Source organism: Ambystoma mexicanum, chromosome 10 (assembly GCF_040938575.1).
Source record: "Ambystoma mexicanum isolate Mex_15411 chromosome 10, UKY_AmexF1_1, whole genome shotgun sequence".
In the NCBI taxonomy this organism is placed as follows: Eukaryota; Metazoa; Chordata; class Amphibia; order Caudata; family Ambystomatidae; genus Ambystoma; species Ambystoma mexicanum.
This window is the reverse complement of record NC_090932.1, coordinates 1648746799-1648767496: the sequence shown is the minus strand read 5'-3', so window position 1 is coordinate 1648767496 and position 20698 is coordinate 1648746799. Positions and strand designations below refer to the sequence as shown.

General features: G+C 43.5%; 1 protein-coding gene across 1 annotated transcript in view; it reads right to left on the bottom strand.

The window, feature by feature from the left end:
- LOC138493376 (neurofilament heavy polypeptide-like) overlaps positions 1-20698 on the bottom strand; it is a 578692-nt gene that overhangs the window by 411304 nt on the left and 146690 nt on the right. Inside the window, exon 2 of the mRNA XM_069620415.1 lies at positions 19225-19620. Coding sequence (XP_069476516.1) covers positions 19225-19620 — 396 coding nt within the window. The remainder of the gene's footprint in view (positions 1-19224; positions 19621-20698) is intronic.

The following is a 20698-nucleotide window of genomic DNA, read 5'->3' as shown; positions in this document are numbered from 1 at the left end:
TTACCTGTGAAGACATCTCGGATTCGGAACTGGAGATGTCGAGATTTAGTACGGAATCAATATCAGACGGCGAAGACTTTATATCGCAATATTCGGAGAGGAGTCAAAGCTCCAACCGATCAGAAAATAGTCTAGATACAGATCTGAGAGCTAAACTGCGGCAACCTGTGTTTACTAATCCTATGGAAACTCAGCAAATACAAAATTAAAAATTCAGCAAATGGAAACTGACAACTATCAATGTGAGCTGATCTTAAACATAACTAATACTTTGCGCTTGATGCATGCAATACCGGCGCTTAGATGGATCAACACAGGACACTTAAAAGTAGTAGAATTTATGGATGAAAAGAACCCAGAGACGATTCTTGTACACTTTCACAATACAGAGCATATTGAAAAGATCGTCAATGAGGCTCCCCTCTTCTCGAAATTAGGTTTTTCATGTACTGCTGTATCAACAAGTACGAGAAAACTTTACGGGATTATCAGCATCATGTGAAGAGAACAATAAAACAGGAGAGAGAGGGGAATGATGGTGTACATTCTCTGAGGAATACTTAAAAAAACAGAATGCACAGCTCTGCAGAAAGAGTGATAAACAGATACAAGCAAGTAAACTTCAACAACCCACCTTTCTGGAGAGACGAGGAAACGCCAAATAGGAGGACAACAGCAATGAGAAAAAACAATTCATAACCATCAACTGAAAAAGATAAAACTACACTGTCTCTCTGTAGTTGGAACACCAGAGGATTCTCTCATCTCTTTCGTTTAAATTCGGATGACCTATGTAAACATAAGTTTATATGTTTACAAGAAACATGGATTGACATCATGCCGGGATGTGATGGTTACACTGTGATCATGAATTCTGCAATATCCCGTACAAAAGGACGTTCATCAGCTAGCCTATTAACGCTGATTAAAATGGAAGAGAATATCCAAGTGACAAACTTCACTAACATTTCACCGTGGATTCAAGTAACAAAAGTAGAAATCAGGAGTACCAAGATGACATCTGGAACTCTGGGACAAGTACCGGCACAGAAATTAGCAATATTTAACATTTATTGAAATCAAGCAGCAATTCAGATGGAAGAATTCATTGACACTTTAGTCTCTGTTGTAGATGATGTAATGCTGGACGATAAGGACACTGAAATAATTCTATGTGGCAATCGACCGACAAGGAACATCGATGGAGAAAAAACTCCTCTCAGCAAGAGCGAAAAATTGGATTAAAGAAACCACATGGCGACAGCTTTACTGTACCAATCAAATGAACCACAGCGCAAACATAATTACTTGGTCTAATGGGAAAGTGTCAGCGACTCTAGATTACAAATACATGTCATCAACTTTACTGTCACTAGTAACGACACAAGACATTACAAGATCAGAAAATAGTGATCATCAAATACTCAGTATTACATGGAAAGCACCGTATTGTGAAGGTAGTAAAGTGTACTTACCTTCCATGGAAACTAATTATGCAGTCACTACACTACGTATTAGTGACAATCAAATGAAGAGCTTAGTAAACACTTACATCAATCCTGAGGTGACTGGCACGGAACAAATAAACTATGAATGGATACTCTTACCGTTTCTACGAAAGATCCACAAACAAGAATCCTCGAAGAAAAGTCATCCACATGCATACAATATCCAAGTAGTTAACAAAAAAAAGAACTGAGGAGAACGCTCACGCTCAAATAAACTATGAATGGATACTCTTACCGTTTCTACGAAAGATCCACAAACAAGAATCCTCGAAGAAAAGTCATCCACATGCCTACAATATCCAAGTAGTTAACAAAAAAAAAGAACTGAGGAGAACGCTCACGGAAATGAAAAGAAAGAACTAGGGAAACACGTGGAACGCCATTCGACAAGCAAAACAAGGCTACAGAAATTGGATAAAGAATGCAGAAGCATTGCTTTCCCAACAAGATGCAGAAGCAATCCTAGCCCTTTTGAAAAATAACAATACAAGACGATTGTGGAACCTACTAAATCCGCAAATGGACAACCAACACAAACTAATCCAAGGGATTGAAGAAGCTGCATGGATTAACCATTTTAAATCCATTTATGAACAAACAGTGAAAAATCAACCTATCAGAATGGAGCAGAGTGAATCGATTCCTTGGACAAACTCTTAGACATTGGAGGACATACTACCAATTATAAAGAAGCTCAATTCATCAAGGGCCCCAGGGCCAGATGGCCTAAGTAATATACTCATTAATAAACATATCCAGAGGATTGGGCTAAATTCTGTGTCCATTTATTTGCGGCAATTGAGAAAGCAAAACAAATCCTGATGACATGGACAACAGCTATTCTGATACCAATATACAAAGCAGGTGATAGACAACAGCCGATAAATTACAGACCAATTGCTGTCTTGGATCCGATTGGAAAGATCTTTGCAATGCTCCTCCTCAACAAACTTAACTTATGGATCAAAGAAACTGAGCAATTTGATATCAGGCAGATGGGATTTACTAAAAGTACTGGTGCACATGTAAACCTGATGATCTTGAATCTATTGAAACAGGAGGCATTGGTCAACAACCACTCGACATATGCAGCATTCATAGACCTGCACATGGCCTTTGATATGGTTAACAGGACAACATTGTGGGGAAAACTAAAGAAGTGGAATTGCCCACCAACGCTATTGGAACCCATCAAATAACTATACACCAACACCACTCTAAGAATCATATTATCTCAACAAGGACAATTGTCGGCACCCATTGAAGTGGAAAATGGGCTCAAACAGGGGTGTCCCCTTGCAGCAACGTTGTTTAAGCTATACACCATGGATCTTTCTGAGCCCCCTCGCTTTCAGAAGGCAAATCCACCCAAATTAAATAACCAGCAGATTCACCACTTGATGTATGCAGATGACATTGTTATTGTAGACAAAACTGAGCTAGGGCTACAAAGAAGTCTCCGGGACTTGGAAACTTAAATGTTGGAAAATGGCTTAGAAATAAACACCGCAAAAACAAGAATCGTGCCACTTTCAGCAAAGAAAGGACAGAAAAGAAAACAACAACCCTTTCAGTTCCAAATGAATGAACAAAAACTGATCATGTTAACTGAAATTAAATATTTCGGAGTCCTAGTGAACCAATCAGCAGTAGAAACAGACTCATTGGCGAGACAAGGGCTTTTCATAAATAGAAAATTTGGAAAATTCTCTTTGCAACCAATTCTCATATTTTACCGCCAAAAAGTGATTGCGATCCTGAGCTACGGGAGCGAGACTATGATTAATCTTGATCAATCTATCTGGGATATCTTGGAAGGCCTCTTTTGGAGGAAAATCCTTGGACTATCGAGCTCATTCCCGATTAAAAGAATTAGACATGAGATTGCAACAAAATCATTAAGATCAATAGTCGAGTGGAAAAAACTCGATCTGTTCAGAAAAATGATCAATGAGGATGAAATTCCAGCATACAAACTATTCCAATGAAGAAACATTACGGTGGCGAACACAGCATTAGCATTATGGAAGGATGCAATGGAAAGCGTGATGGCAGCAAACAGTATAACAACAGAGATGCTTGTGAATCGCCCTCAATGTGCCAAACAAAGACTACAGCGAAATGATTGGATAGCTACTCTAACAGAGAAATCAAGTTATCAGATGAACTTGCATCTTGACTTGACTTGACTTGGACAATCGCGCTATCAATGTTTTACCTGCGTATTTGAAGCAATTTCCAGATAGGCAAATTAGGGACACATTTACTAGACTACGATTAAACCAACTACCGACCCGGGAATTGATGGCAAATAACAGACAAATCCTGAAAGAGGAAGCATTCTGTCGATTCTGTGAGAATAAACAGATGTTCGAAACTGTCCATCATATCATCATGATTTGCCCTGCATTAGCCGAAAAAAGAAACTGGTTTCGAGAAATGATAACAAAACCCGGGCATGAACTCACTTGCCAGGACAGGTGGAATCTAATACTGTCAGGGAACAACAGGAGCCTTACTACGGTTATAATTCAATTTTGGAACCATATAATCATGATGAAGAGGACTTAACCTTACCACTCATAGCAGTTTTTGATGTAGTAAGAAAATGACCATAGATGCTTTGGAGAGGATGGACAATGGGAAAATCTGTGTGCTAAAACCCTGCTTTTTCTTTTTTTTTTTTCTTTCTTATTATTGAATTTGAGTATTATATTTGAGTACAATTGAGTAAATTTCAGTATGTTATGATGTATTATATGATGTTATGGATAAATGAAAAGCTTTTTAATAAAACTACAACATTTTTTAAAAAAAACTTTACACATTTTTGTTAAAATTACATAGCATTACAAGAAATTACGAATAATTGCACACAAGTACAAGAAATTACGAATAATTGCAAAAAATATAAAATTGTACACATTATATCTTAAAATCCATGAATACAACTTTCTAAAAACTCTTATGTCTAAGCTCACTTACATATGCATACACAACGTTGCTAACACTTCATCATTGTTTGTGTCAATCACAGCACTCTGTTATTACATTTCTATGATCTTTACGTTTTAAGGAGGCCATTTTCATTAAACTGGGTTTCTTTTTTCAGTTTATCTTTCCCTTTGTATTGGGTTAACTAGTTGACATTCTTAATCAACGCACTGTTATCGACCTTCTCTTTTCAAGCTTTTCTTCAATGCATTACACAGTTGATATAAACTTATATGGACTGCTTGCAAATCAGTGTTCAGGCAGTATGCCCAAAAGGCATCGCTTTTAATATAATCGTAGTTGTGTAACAAATGTCCTAAGTTTGTCATATATTTGGTACTCAATTCAGGGCACTCTAATAAAACATGTTGTGGAGATTCCAAGATGTTGGGTTTCTTACATATTCTGCATGTTCTTTCCTCGCGCAGGTTTTTTTGTTGTGCCCCCGTCATTGTTAATAAAGGAAGTTGATTGGTTCTCATCCTTAGTCGGAAATATCTCACTGCTGGGTTTGGGCACCTTTTTAAATAAGTTTCTGATTGTAGATATTTATGCACTCCCGGAGACAAAAGTATAATTCTTTAGTTGTTCTAAATGTTCATAGTTTTTAGTCCAATCCCAGGCTTTGATCTTATTAGTGTATATTTGTTTCAATATTACGTATGCAGTCTTTTTGTGATGCAGCGGGTGCCATTGAATTGTGTTGAATGCAGTATCACTTATCTTTTCGAATGCATCATTCCTTCTGGATCTATCATCTAATAAGCCCAATAGTTTACATTGGGGGGATGAGTGTATTTTTAGATGTAACGATCCAATCTTTATCCATATCATACTTTTTAAAGATGTTAATCCTAGTTCAAGGCGGATGTATTATATTGGTGTACTTGGACTCAATTAAAGGAGTATTCTCCAGAACCGGCCTTCCAGTGCATCCAACCAATCTAGTTTTTCCATTGCTAGGGCCTCCCGCCCATATAAGATCATTGGGCTAAAACATTGCTTATATAGAATTTTGATTCCTTCTATTGAAAACCAAGCTGTTTTTCTTGCAAATGTTGGTATTAACATAATATATGGGTATGGGTATGGTTTTCACTCTCCCCTTGATAAAGAAAAACAACTGTCTCTGATCTTCAAGTGTTCTAATCCCTCCAGGATTACTTGAAAAGACACTTTGTTTCTTTATCACCTTTGTGGCGTTGGGGCTACCCAAAGTCCTGCGGCTCTGTGGTAAATGTCTTATTTTTCAAGTACACAATTTCTCTTAAGGTGTCTGCCCGCTTGAGTAAGACTGCTCCACGTGGTTTCTTGCTCCTTGGTATCTGTGCTGCAGAGCGTTCCCCATTCTTTCGCTCTCTCTCATCATAGGACTTGTATCTGTCCATCTTTGATACTCTTGTTGGTTATTCCAGCCTTGATATACAATGTTTGTTTCCTTTTTGTTTGGATTCAGCAGGGCCATGTGCCCGTTACATTCTTCTAAGGTTGTGTGCTTTGCACGGCTATGAGTTAGTATTCCTTGTCCTGAGGTTTAATGGGGCCATGCGCCCATTACACTCCCTTGAGTTTGCGTATCTTTCTCGTATATTCTAGTCTTGAACTACAGCATTCGTATTCCTTTCATTCCGATTTAATGGGATTGTGCGCCTGTTACATTCTCAAGTTTTTATACCTGCGTCAGTTTTGGTATTCGTAGAAACCCGCCGTCTTACGCCTCACTCGCCTGTAGAAGTTGGTAACGTCTGCTTCCGCCTCAGTACCTCTCTCTGTGGAAAAGGTAGTTGCTGAGTGGAGCTTGGGACCTTGGGCTCCATTCCTTTCTTGGTTCTCAGCGTTGTTTTCTGGGCGCACGACATACCACTCAGTGGTCACGCAACCCAAGAAGACGGTTCTCTTCTCGGCATCTCGTTCCCCTTGACTGGAGCCTCCTGCTCGATCAAGGTACCTGTCATCCGGCCTTATGCTAGCGGGTCACTCTTCCTTCATGACTCCTCTGGCTCCGTGGCTCGACGTGGCTCAGCCCCTCCAGGACATCAAAGCTACAGAGGCTCGCCACTGCCTAGCACTTGCTCTCTTTCCTCTGTAGGAGTCTCTCTCCTTATACACGTCAATGGAACACCCGGGATGGAGTCCGCCTTCTTTGATCATGGCATCTAGGCGCTGTTCAGCATCGCCTGCAGGCAATAGATACAAAGAAGGATCTTTGTAGAATATAGTGGTTCCAGGATATGCCAAAGCCTTTCCAACATCCATATAGGTGGAAAGGTTGTTTTGGACAGGGAGTTCCTTGGTGGAATCAGAGTCCTTGTCCCCAAGAGGTGAGTCACTCCAGTGAGGTCCCACGTGCCCAGACCGCTAGGGAGGATCTTGCGTAGCAGGATCACCTCCCTAGTCTCAAAGGTGATGGCTCCCCTCTGGGGAGAAGGGATGAATTGTACAGATTTGTTACATACCCCTCCCGTTAACTAAGGGGCTCCCCCTTGATTAGGGAGCAGGAAACTACTTAAAAAGTCCACAGCTACCATTCACAACAAAGGTTTGATAAGTAGATGTACACATAATTTCTCTCCCTACCCCTCTAGACCACTTATCACCACCCATCCTCATGCCAGCTCGACATGGGTAAGCTAAGGCTTACAGAGACTTGGCCACCCCTCATATCATCATACTGGCCAACATGCACACACGCATACTGGCATCTCGTCAAATTTCTTCCCATACCCGGACTTTGGTCCACCCAAGGGCGTTAGCCCTTCAGTGCTTTGTGACCATACTAACAGTGAAAGACGCTATACAAATGATGCATTACATCACATTATATTGCCTTGTTCTTTCACCTTTCAATGCTCTACCAAGAAACAAAATGGTTGTAGATCTAAAAACCATCTCATGATTCGGGCATTGGTATCTTTCCTGAGACAAATCCAGGTTAGGGGAGAGTGGTCATTCACGAGCCAGAGCCTCCTTTCTGTGATATAGAAGAACATGTTACTTACCAACTGTAACGTTCTTTCGACTGGTTGATCCTCCCACGTATATCTATGATATTTGTATCTCCCAAGCTTCACTGCGTCAGAATTTCTTTTTCGGCAGAGGGCGCTGTGCACGAGGTCGTGGCATCAATGTCCCTCGACAGTCTCTGTAGCGTGTCAACATCACCAGTCGTATATGTAGCTCGTGCCACGCCTGTTGGCTTGAGTTCTGTTTTTTTCGTGGTATAATTCGAGGAACATCCAGGTGTGCCTCAGACTGCAAGCTCTTTGTGAACGAGAAGTGCAAATAACGTAAACTGTACTGCAGGGTAGGATGGGAGGGGCGATGAGGAATACGTGGGAGGAACATCCAGTCGAAAGAACGTTACAGTTGGTAAGTAAGTTGTTCTTCGAATGGTTTGTGTCCACCCACGTATTCCTCATCTATGATAGACTCCCATAGCAGTAGTCAAATTTGGAGGTGGGAGTACTAATTATTTTGATCATGTATGGAATGAAGTACAGCTTTTGCAAACAGATCTTCCTGGGAAGAAGAGGCATGTAAGCAATAATGCTCAACAAAGGTGTGCATTGATGCCCATGTTGCAGCTGAACAAATATCAATTACAAGGACTCCCCTCTTCGAGCCGCGGAAGTAGCCATACCCCTTGTGGAATGGGCACGAAGTCCCTCCGTGGGTCTTTCCCAGCTAATCTGTAGCACTCCACTATAGCCAAAGTAATCCAGCGGGATATAGTTTGTTTTGTCACCGCTAATCCCAGTTTATGGCCGGTGTACCCCACAAAATGTTGGTCATCCTGTAGCAACCTTGTCATTCTTGATATATAAAAACTCAGAGCCCTTTATGGGTCCAGTCTATGTAATCTCTCCTCTTCTTTGCCCAAATGAGGAGGAGGATAGAAAGTTGGATATGTGATTTTTTTGTGATAAATGAAAGTCAGAAACTACTTTCGGCAAGAAAGAAGGTTTAACTCTAAGTACCACCTTACCCTTGTAAAAGGTAGTATACAGTGGTTTGCATATGAGAGCCTGCAATTCACTAACCCTGCGGACCGATGTTAAAGCCACAAGAAGGACAGTTTCGAGTGTTAAAAGCCAGGAGTGTAGAGGCTCAAAAGGTATACAAATTAGGAATTTCAACACAAGATTCAAATTCCAAGTAGAGACATGAAAAGGTATTGGGGGGTACACATTTGTGAGCCCCTTCAAAAACTGGATAATCAAAGGAATCTTAAAATAGGAAACCTCTTCTGAGGAGCGCTTGAATATAGAAAGCACTGCCAAATATCCTTTTATTGCCCCAATCTGGAGCCCCAGATTGGCCAGATGTAATAGAAAGATAGCACTGTAGGAGTGCCACATTGAAAAGGGTCCACATTCTATCTTTGCACCAGTTACTGAATTTATTCAAACGACAGTGGTACAGAGATTTAGTTGCTGGCCTTCTGACCGAAAGCAAAATCTCCATTACATCATACAGGAGGTCCCAATCCTTATATCTCAACCTCTCAGAAACCATGTGTGAAGGTTAAGTGTCTTGACCTTTGGATGGAGAACTCGACCTTCCTCTAGCGAGAGAAGATCCTCTGTTTGTGGAAGACGTATTGGAGGGCAGATGAACATGTCCAGAAGGACCGGGTACCATGTCCTCCTGGCCCAATCCGGGGCAATTAGGATCATGGTTTTCCCAAACTTTCTCAACCTCCTGATTACGTGAGGAATCACAGGAACTGGGGGAAACACGTACAGAAGTGGAAATTCCTAGTCCACTACGAACGCGTCTCCTAGAGCTCCTCTTGGGGGAAATTCCCTTGAGCAGTACTGATCGCACTTTCGGTTGACCGAGGTTGCAAACAGATCCACTTGAGGGGTTCCCCTAAGGGTGAAGATCTCTTGAAGGACTTCCTGAGCTACTTCCCACTCGTGGGATACTGTGCTCTGCCTGCTAAGAGCGTCTGCTGCTGTGTTCTGCTCTACGGCTAGGTGAACTGCCGACAGAGAGATTCCTTCTTGTATTGCCCAGAACCAGAGCTGCATTGCCTCTCTGCACAGTGGTAGTGACCCTATGTCTCCTGTCTTGTTGAGGAAGTACATGGCCACTGTGTTGTCCGTCATTATCAGGACATTCTTTCCCCATAAAGAGGGCAGAAAGGCCTTCAGCGCTAGTCTGATCGCCCTCAGCTCCAAAAGGTTGATGTGTAGTTTGGACTCCGATGGAGACCAACGACCGCTGATTGTCAGATCGTTGGTGCGGGCTCCCCACCCCGTGAGTGAGGCATCCGTTACTACTGTTATCTCCAGCCATGGTTGCCAAAAATATTCTCCCCTGAGAATATTGTTGTTGCAAGCCCACTATATAAGGTCCTGGGCAACTGTGCTTGGAATTTGCAGAAGATCCAACATATTCCCCGAGAATTGGGACCACTGAGTCCTGAGGGCCCATTGAAGGGATCTCATTCTCAATCGAGCCTCTGGCAACAGAAAAATGCAGGATGCCATGAGGCCGAGCAACCTTAGAAAATCGAAGGCCGGCAGATGCTGGGCATTTTGGAACTTTGTTACCATCTGCAAAATGTGGTGAACTCTCATCTCTGGAGGCAAGGCTTTCCCTGATGAAGTATCCAGGACTGCTCCGATAAATTGGAGTCTTTGGAATGGTACCATATGGGACTTCTTGTAATTGAGGGAGATGCCCAGTCTGTGAAGGGAGTGGCAGGTGATTAAGAGATGTTTCTGAGCTTGTTTGGGGGAACGAGCCCTGATCAACCAATCGTCCAGGTAGGGGTAGACGTGAATCCCCCCTCTCCTGAGACTCGCTGGCACCACCACCATCAGTTTGGTGAAAACCCGTTGGGCAGAGGTCAGCCTGAATGGCAGAACTCGAAACTGATAGTGAGAGCCGCCAACCTCGAACCTCAGGTACTTTCTGTGCTTGAGATGGATTGGCACATGAAAGTAAGCATCCTGAAGGTCCAATGATACCAACCAGTTTTGGAGTTGGAGAGCCTGTAGGATCTGAGAAAGGGTTTCTTAAGTCCAAGATGGGTCTCAATCCTCCGTCCTTCTTTGGAATGAGAAAGTAAGGGGAGTACCAAACCTTGTTCCTCTCCGCTACAGGTACCTGTTCTATTGCACCTTTCTCTAGCAGGGTTTAGATTTCCTGCAACAGGAGCAGATCTGGAATTTTGCAGAGTTGGTTCCCGGTGGATGGTTCTGAGGCCTTTTTAGGAAGGGAAGGCAGTAACCTTGAGCTACTGTTTCCAGTGCAAAAGCTTCTGAAGTAATGGCCCGCCATTCGTTCAGATGCTGAGAGATTCTGCCTCCCACCGGGGTCTTGTGTGACAAGGTCTCAGAGTGATTTGGAGGTGGCTGCTGGAGCGGCTGAGGGCAAAGATGCCACTGCTGAGGCTGATTTCGCACCTCTTCCCCGTCCACTACGACGGAAATTTCTTCTACCTTTCTGTGTGGCCTGTCCTCTTCCTCTACCAAATGAGGAGAAGTATCAAAAAGAACAACCTCTCCAGGGAGATGAGCCCAAATAAGGTTTTTGAGGCTGTCTCATAGAGGCGCTAAGCGATTTAGCTGCCGCCTTGGAGGTCTGCAGTTTCTCTCAGCTCTCATCAGCTTTACTGCCGAACACCCTTGAGCCGTCAAAAGGCATGTTGAGTAGCCTGGCCTGCACGTCCAGTGCAAACCCCGACTTCCTCAACCCCGCAAATCTGCGCAGTACTGTGCTTGCAGCCATGGATCTGCTGATGCTGTCAACAGTATCCAATCCAGATTGGAGACATTCCTCCATTGCCTCCCTACCATCTTTCACAATATTCAGAAAGCCTTCCCTTTCTTCGCCTTCTGGAATATGTTCAGTCACTGCCTTTATGCAGTCCCACAGGGTATGGGTGAACTGGCCAGGGTACAGGTAACATTTGCTGACTAAAGGGCCATACTGCCTTACGAGCCCAAGGGTCCACCTGTTTATCCTCTCTAAATGAAGGTATGGATGGGTAAGCTAACTGCCTCGTGGAGGAAGCAGCTTGTACCACTAGGGTCCTTCTGGGGGCCTTGGTCCAGGATATCAGTCATAACATTTTGTTCAAAGGTTGATAAAGATCTACCCCAACCCATATACTCAGGAACCCTGTTCATCAAGATCCTGTACCCAGAATCTTTATGTTCTGCAGGATCAGGTTTTTGAAAATCTAACTGACGTATCAATGCCACTGGCAGAATGAAGGGTATCACACAGGTCTCTCATCCTTGACTCAGGGTCAATCAATTCCTCTGGTACATTTTTAGTACCAAATTTTACTCCAAATGGAGAAATGTCTTCCTCTGAGGCACTTTCTTCCTCAAAAATAGAGGACACGGACTTCAAAAAGTCTGATTTGGCTAAAGGTGTAAACCTTCTTTCCTGTTCTGGAATTTGCTTCGAGGGAATCGAAGGATTCTTCGAAATCGAAGAGGACTTCGACAATGGAGCTAATATCTCCTTCGGCTTCAGCGTCGAGGTAGTCTCGAGGAACCTTCGACGTTTTAATGTCGGGTCGAGACCGTTGAGTTTCCCTCATACTACTGGACTTGGCCTTAGTAGTTTCTGACTCTCCTGCATCGTCCAAGGGAGCGACCAGGGTCTGGCTCTTACGAGGTTTCTTTGAGGGGGTCAGGCCGCATTCTCAAAGAACTTCATCATTTGTTTTCTAAACTCATCCCATTTCCTTGGGGAATCCGACTTAGTCGGACATCTTACCATCTCGGTAGAAGTGTCTGATGAAGAGGAAGGAGATCAATGTCTTCTCTTCGTCTTCTTAGATCAAGCTACTCCTAGATCGAGATCTCTTCGAGTGTGTATGCCTATCGGAATCTCTCGTCTCGATGTACTTTCTATGCTTCTTAGAACCGGCCTTCGAAGATACCCTCGAAGCTTCCCGCCCCATCGCTAGTTTACCTCTTCATTTGCAAAGAGCTTTCTCTGTCATCAACTGACAGGAGCCACAGTCGCCGGTCCGATGGTCTGAACCCAAGCGCCAAAGGCAGACACGGTAAGGGTCTGTGATCGACATTTTGGAACCACAGTCGGCACACTTTTTAAACCCCGTCTTCGGAGTGGAAGGGGTCAAAGATGACTTTTTCTCTGAGAAAAATATGAAGCGCCCTGTTAACTCAATTGCAAAGCTATAGGAAAAATGGAACTGAAGCCAGCGGGCGCGGCACGAGCTACTTATACGACTGGTGACGTTGACACGCTATGGAGAACGTCGAGGGACAGCGACGCCACGACCTTGTGCACAGTGCCCTCTGCCAGAAAAAGAATTCCGAAGCAGCGTAGCTAGTGAGATACAAATATCATAGATGAGGAATACATGGGAGTATACGTTATTCGAAACGTAAGTTCAGGATTGCCCACTTAGTGGCCTGGGTTTCAATTTCCACTGTGGCAAATGATTTCTCTGGAGAACAATTTCTGGCTTGTGTATAAGACGGGGTGTTCTAAGCCATCACATTCTTGTGACAACACAGTTCCGAGTCTGACCTTAGAGGCATCTGTCTGGAGAATACATTCTCAGTTGAAATCAGGCATCTTTAAGACAGACTCTTGGCATAGGATTTGTTTGAGGCCTTCAAAGCTTTGTATGGGATATCTTGAGCTTGTCAGTGAGATTGGTGGCCAAGGTAGAATAATTTGGTATACATCTTCTGTGATAGCCTGTCAAGCCACGGAAAGCACAAAGGTCTTTGAGCTTTTGGTAACAGTGTTGCTTGTGCTGCTTGACCTTTTTGGTCTGGGTTTTAATTAGTCGATTTCCCACATAATAGCCCAGATACTTTACAGCCATCTGGGCCAGGTGATATTTTTTGGGGTTGGCTGTTAAACCTGCTCTCCGGGGAGCTCTTGCGAATACATTAGGATGATGCATATGCTCAGGCCAGGTCTTACTATGTAAATGATGTCCTCTAAATAGGCTCCATAAAAGCTAGAATACGGTTCTAGGATTGTATCCGTCAATCACTGGAATGTGGCAGGAGTACAGTTTAACCCAAAAGGCAGTACCTAAAATTGGAAAAGCTTTTGTGGGGTGGAAAAGGTGTTCTCTCCCTATCGGTGGGATTTAGGGCCACCTGCCAATAACCTTTGGTTAGGTCCCCTGCTCTGCTTCCCTGGCAACCCCTGCACTGCGGGACTGTCTCTGTATCCCTACAGCCCCCCTTCCCAGCACTTGTCTGCACTTACCTTGCACTTGCCACCAGCTGGCCCTTATTATTTTATCTTGTATTCTAGTAACCCTGTACTGCACTTCCCTTCCCCTCTACCCATGCACTTGCGCGATCTGAATGACACCTGGCCCAGTAGGATCGTTGTCTGCCTCCCCTTGTTCCCCCCTCCCTGCCTCGTCGCGCCTTGAAACACTTGTGTATAGGTGCGTTACAAATGGCATATCATATCATATCATATCATGTATTTGGAAGATCCTTGCTTCTCAATGAGTTTGTTCAACTCTGGGCATAGGGTAATAATCAAAAGTGGAGATGGAATTTAATTTCCGAAAATCTATGCAAAATCTCCAGGACTTGTCCGGTTTAGCTACCAACACAATGGGGGATGAACAAGGACTCTCTAAGGGCTCAATAATGTTGGCCTTGAGAATTTCATGGAGTTCGGTCTCGATAATTTTTGTCTTTACCTCCGGGATACGGTAAGGTTTTTAATTCACTATTTGTCCAGCTCGGTGCGGACATAGTTGAAGAAATTCTTTACTCTACCAGGTTGCTCAGGAAAGACGTCTGGAAATTGGTCTAAAAGGTCATGGAGGACTTCCCAAGTGAGGGTGGTGGTTGGTGAGGGTGGTTAGCTGTTGTTCGGGGTCTGTAAAGAGGGTGGCCATAATCACTGTAGTCTCCTCCACTGGGTTGATCTTCTACTCTTTCAACAGGTTTGTATGATAAATTTGTGTTTCCTGTCATCTGTCTGGTTGGGCCACTACATAGTTCAATGGACCTTTTTTTCAAGAATTGTGTAGGGACCATACCATTTGGATATCATCTTGTTCTCTGAGGTGCGAAGGAGAACTAGGACAGATTCCCCAATGAAAAAAGCCCTGACTACCGCTTGTCTATCATTCAGGGACTTTCAATGATCTTGTGCTCTACCTAGTGATGTTTGACAATTTCCCTTAAAACATCCATATGGGATTTTAATTTCTGAGCTGTCTGAGAAATGGGTAGGATGGCTTCTTCTCTTTCCTCCCAAGTCTCTTTCAACATATCTAGTACATCACAAGGGTCTCACCTATATAGTAGTAAAAAAAGCGAATAGCCTAGCGATGCCTGAGAGGTTTTTTTAACTGCAAATAGAGCCCATGCAGTCATAATGTCCCAATTTCTACCATCCGCTTCTATCAACTTGTGGAGAATCCTTTCCAGGGTTTGGTTAAACCTCTACACAAGGCCATCCGTTTGGGGATGATAGATGAAGGTCCTGATTTGTAACATCTCTTTTTTGTCATTCATGATTTTTGATATAAAACTAGTAACCTGATCTATGTGTATTTCTTTGCAGAACCCTACTCTAGAAAGAAAAGGAAGGAGGTGTTTTAGGATCTGTTGACTAGTGTTTTTCCAGAGAGGAAAGGCCTCGGAATAGCAGGTGGCATAGTCAACGACCGCTAAAATATACTTATTCCCCAATGTGTATGTCCCCAGTGGGCCCACCATGATCATTGCTATTCTGTAGAAGGGTTTGTCAATAATGGGAAGGGGTTGTAATGGGGCCGGAGAAACTGTAGTAGCTGCGGTTTTCTGGCAGATTTTGCATGTGGCGATGTAGTTCTTCACATCTGCAAACACTCCAGGCCAGTGGAACCGGGGTGCCATCTGGTTTTGGGTCTTCCCTATACCCTGATTGGTGACCATGAGATAGGAGTGGGCCAGCTCCAGCACTATCCTTCGGTGGCTGAGAGGAATTACCAGTTGTGTCTGGTGAAGTCTGTCCTTTCCCACATCTCCTCGGTATAGTAATCAATTTTTCAGGGCGGAAAAGGGGCTGGCTTGGCTACGACCTTGCTCCTCCGGGTTTACCCTACCAAATGGTCAGGGTTGTTCCTTTGTGCGAAGGCAAGATCAGGCAACGGGGCCATCTCCTCTGCTTCTCTCACCTCAGGTTCCTCTCTCATGAGGTCGGCCTCTCCAAAACCCATTGATCCCCCCTCAGTTTTGAATAAGGTTTCCTTTTCCTGAGGTACTGGGGAGAGGGCTTTCTCGAGCATTCCCTGGGCTATGGCCTCCCCCTCTTTAACTAAATATTCTGAGGTTCCATGTTTATGTAGGATTGCCTTCACGTCTCCCCTATAATTGGGATATACTCCCCAGCATCAACATCTAGGCCATATCGCCAGGCTAGTACAGATTTTGTTGCCAGTCTACTAGAGGTCCCAGGTGGAAGGGAAAGACATAACCGGTTGGTATTAAGCGACTCTCTTTCGGGGGTATGGAGTTGGTTTTCACACTATATAAATCAAAACCGATGGATTGGGGAGTGTCCATGGTAGGGGCTTTGTCTTTCTCAATGGTGTTAGAAAAGAGGAGGGGTCCTCAGCTTATATCAACTTGTCTGCATCCCACTGCTGACACCATATGCAGTGAGCCAGAAGAAGGAATCGGGCAACTTAATGACATGTTCAAAGTGGTTTTATTTAAAAGAACACTCCTATCTTGCCCTAGTTGCCTACCTAACAAAACCAAATCTAAGGGTGCACGTCAAGTACAACATAAAAAAGTATTTTTTCAGAATCCCAACCAACTAACTGGCCCTACCACTTTAGAAAATATCTAACTAAAAAGGGAGGTTTACACAACACTCTCGTTATGAGCTTCTGCCGGGCCCAACTAAATTACTTAAAGGCAGTCAATTAGTTTTCTGGAAAACTGTGGCTTCTAGATACACTTTCATGTTATGGTCCATTTGCTAGGCATTGCAGCAGTCTAGCTAAACTCATTAAATTGAGTCAGAATTTCACTATCCCCTTGATATAGAAAAACAGTCTCTGATCTTTAAGTGTTCTAATCCCTCCAGGATTACTTGAAAAGACACTTCTTTTTTTCCTCATCTTTGTGGCGTTGGGAATTCCCAAAGTCCTGTGGCCCTGTCGTAAATGTCTTATTTTTCAAATACACAATTTCTCTTAAGGCGTCTGCCTGCTTGAGTAACACAGCTCCGTGTGGTTTCTTCCACTTTGGTACCTGTGCTGCAGAGCATTCCACTTTCTTTCGCTCTCTCTCAGCGTAGGACTTATATCTGTCCTCCTTTGATACTTTGTTGGCTATTCCAGCATTAATACACAATGTTCGCATCTATTTTGTTTGGATTCAGCAGGGCTGTGTGCCTGTTACATTCTTCTAAGTTGTTGTGCTTTGTGTGGCTATTCCAGCCTTGAATTACAGAGTATTTCTTTTGCTCCAATTTAGTGGGGCGTGCACCCGTTACACTCCCCTGAGTGCTCGTACCTTAGGAGGCAATTCCAGCCTTGAATTACAGTGTTTGTATTCCTTTCGTTCAGGTTCAATGGGACTGTGCGCCCGTTAAGTTCTCGTACCAGCATCGGTTTCGATATTCATAGAAATCAGCAGTCTTATGCCTAGCTAGCCTGTACAAGTCGGCAACGTCTGCTTCCCCATCAGTAGCTCTCTCAGTGGGAACGGTAGTTGCCGAATGGAGCTTGGGACCTCATACTCCGTTCCTCTGCCGGGTCTCGGAGTCGTTTGCTGGGGGCCCGGCCCACCACTGCTTCTCAGTGGTCATGCCACCCGAGAAGATTGTTCTCTTCTCAGTGTCCCTTTCCCCTGCACCTGAGCTTCATGATCAATCAAGGTATGCACTGTGCAGTCGCCAGCTAGCAGGTCTTGTTTCCCTCACACCACCGCTGGCTCTACAGCTTGACGTGGCTCCTCCCCTCCAGGACATCAATGCTACCGAGGCTTGCCTCTGCGCAGAACTTGCTCTCTCTCCTCCGTAGGAGTTTCTCTCCTTATACACATCAGTGGAATACCCAGGATGTTGTCCGTCAACCTTGATAATGGCATCTAGGCACCGTTCAGCATTGCCTGCAGCCTAAAGATACAACAAAAGAGCTTTGTAGAATATTGTCATTCCAGGAGATGCCAAAGTCTTTCCAACATCCATATTGGCAGAAATTGTGTTTTGGACAGGGAGTTGCTTGGTGGAATGAGAGACCTTGTCCCCAAGAGGGGAGTCAATCTCAGTGAGGTCCCACTTACCTAGACCCCCAGGGAGTGTCATGCATAGCGGTCTCACCTCCCTAGCCTCAAAGGCAGTGGGTCCCCTATGGACAGAAGGAACGAGTTGTCCTGATGCGTCACAATGCACATTAGGGTATTTCAGGTTCAAGTGGAAACAATAACTGAGTAGTCCCAGCTGCAGGAATTTTTGGAGATGGTGGGGAGTAGTGGAGGTTTGTGAAAGATGATTGTGTGGCCAGAAGAATCGATGGGTGACTGCATCTACATCCTTTGCTAGCATGCAAGCAAATCTTAAAGAAGCCAGTACCCGTGAAACCAGATGGCATCGAAGTGAGATATGCGTGTGAGTAAATGGAAATATGCGATTACATGGGAAGTTTGAAAATGGCATGGCAATATTTGAACTGATAATCTGCTACACAAAGCTACCTTTCATGGTAGGAGCAGCCTTAAATGGTGGTCTGTACTTATTCCTATATTGCCCATTGCAGAGACTGTGCTATACAGACCATCCTAACTATATCTAAATTAAAACACTTACATCATGCAGACCAATGCCACTCAACAGGGGGAAAAAGAGCTGACCTCCACCAGCTAACAAACCAACATTTACAATACTTAATTTTCTATCAAAGCAACACACCTCTGCCAAGCAGGTAGAGTAATGCCACCGTGGAGCTGTAAGTCATCACCGTTGTCTGGTTTCTATGGAGGTTGGACCTCATTGCATACAGTCCTACCCATGCAGATGAGGTGTACGGTCCAAGAATAAATCACTCTGGTGGCTGTAATCCATTAGGAAGGTGATCTTTTCTGTAAACCCTAATTATACAGTTGTATGACAAAGTAATTCAATATTGGAAAGTCTCTCTCAATGCTACTTCTGACAGCCTTTATTAGCCATGGGTACAAACATTTACCTAAATAGAACCCTGTCACGTAGCTAGACTGATGAGTCTAGCCTAGATTAATAGGATGTCCATCAACTCTAAGCCTAAATACTTCTTATGGTGTGGGTCTGTATGTATGTGCATGTATGATAGTCTGGACCGATACTGTAGCTATGTCGCTATAAGAGGTTTTGCTAACTTTCAGTGTTACCTACAGTTAAAATAGTTTTGGGTAAAGCTAACTGCATTTCTTGAAACTAGTCATAGTTTTATATAGATGATTAATAAATGTCAATTTAGACAATTATAACATTTTAAAGAATGAACGCCCAAGAATGTATAAATATACTGCTTCTCTAATGCCCTTTGAAAACCACATTTTCTATGATTGAAAGAGTACTGCAGAGCTGCTGTCTCAGGTTAGCATCTTCCTATATGGCTGTGGAGCGCATGCGCAAGCTAGACCAAGCTCATAATGGTTTTACAAAATGATGATGATGTAGAACGTATACTTTTGAACATTGTTTGCCTGGCTAATGACTAACGTGATTCAATAAATCCAGCTAATGCATCTGATGTGTTTACCTTGTTCGCCTTCCTTTCTCTTGACATGCACATTGACTGATGGAGATTTGTCGTAGAGATGACCTTCGATGAACATCTTGACCTGGTAGATGCCGCTGTCGTTCTTGGAAGTTGGGTTGATGATGAGCGAACAGTTGCCCTTGGGTATGAGGGACAAGAACATTTGAGCTCTCTCAGCATAAACACTGGGCTCTGACAACGATTCCACGATTGAGTCCAAAACACGAATCACAGGTGTGTATGGTCCATGGAAGCCTTTTATGACGCCCCACTCGACCTTCACTTCGCTGGGGTTCACAGTCTTATCTGTTGTATAGTGGCAGTTGATAAGTAGTCTCATGCCCGGCTCAATTTCTAGTTCACCTTTGTTCAGAGAAAGGGATTTGATTTTCACAGCTGTAAAATAAATTAAAAGCCTATCAGTGCTTTATGGGAAACTCACAAGAGATTACTGAAGGTTTTGGTTCATGCCTATCTATATGATGATTTCCACAGTGCTTCTATTCCACACTGTAGAGAATCCACATTCAAATCTTTGGTGCAACTTAAGCAAGAGAATTAAAGTACCAGAAGCTTTTCATAAAGCTTTCAATTTGGCTGTGACCCCTCCAGATAACCATGTCACTTTGCCCATTGCAATCAGTCCCTTTTCCGCAACATCAATTTTATTGGTGTTCAAACACCAAAGTCTATGATTGAGTTAGAATCTCTATAGGGTCAGATAAAGGAAGCAGAAAGAAAATCCAGAAAGTGAAAAATGTAGATTAGGAACACCTGAGAGAATCAGAGAGATAGAGAGAGGAGGAAAAAGAGATGGTAAATGTGGATGATAGAGAGGAAAAGAGTTAAGCAGAGGGCACAACCAAAAGGGTGCAGAGTTGTGTCAACAATCTAACAATTATTCAAGGTCACTACTATGAATAGTATTATTACAAATGGGTCCATAACACTTCTCTATCCATTATTGCTTACACAAACAGAAAAGAAAAGAACTTTCACATGGTGGATATGGGCACTCCCCGAACAACCCCCACATCAGGTGGCACATCACAAAGTGTCAGTATGTGTAGATCAATCAGGAGCCTCTTGTTCTCTTTCCCCTGCCCCCAAGCCCTACTCAAGTGGCTGAAGAAATCCTTCGGCAGCTTTGGGTCAACAAACACCTGGAAGGAGACCTCAAGTCTGTCAGGGCACTAGAGTGAAGCAGGAATAGTAGAATCTGCAGCACTTTCCTAACTTGAATGAGATTCCACTTTCTTTGTATTGCTTGCTTTGTTAAGAGCTGGGGAAATGAGCATCAAATCAGCATCAAAGTTCAGATCTCAATTCTTTACTAACCTTTCACTAAGTGGTTATCGATTCTCTGGATCACCAAGAATAGCCACCGCACCACACTGCCTCCTTCAGCTGAGGGAAAGGTCACCTGTATCTTTGACCTCAGATGATATGCTCTCATAATTTGTAAAACCCCTCA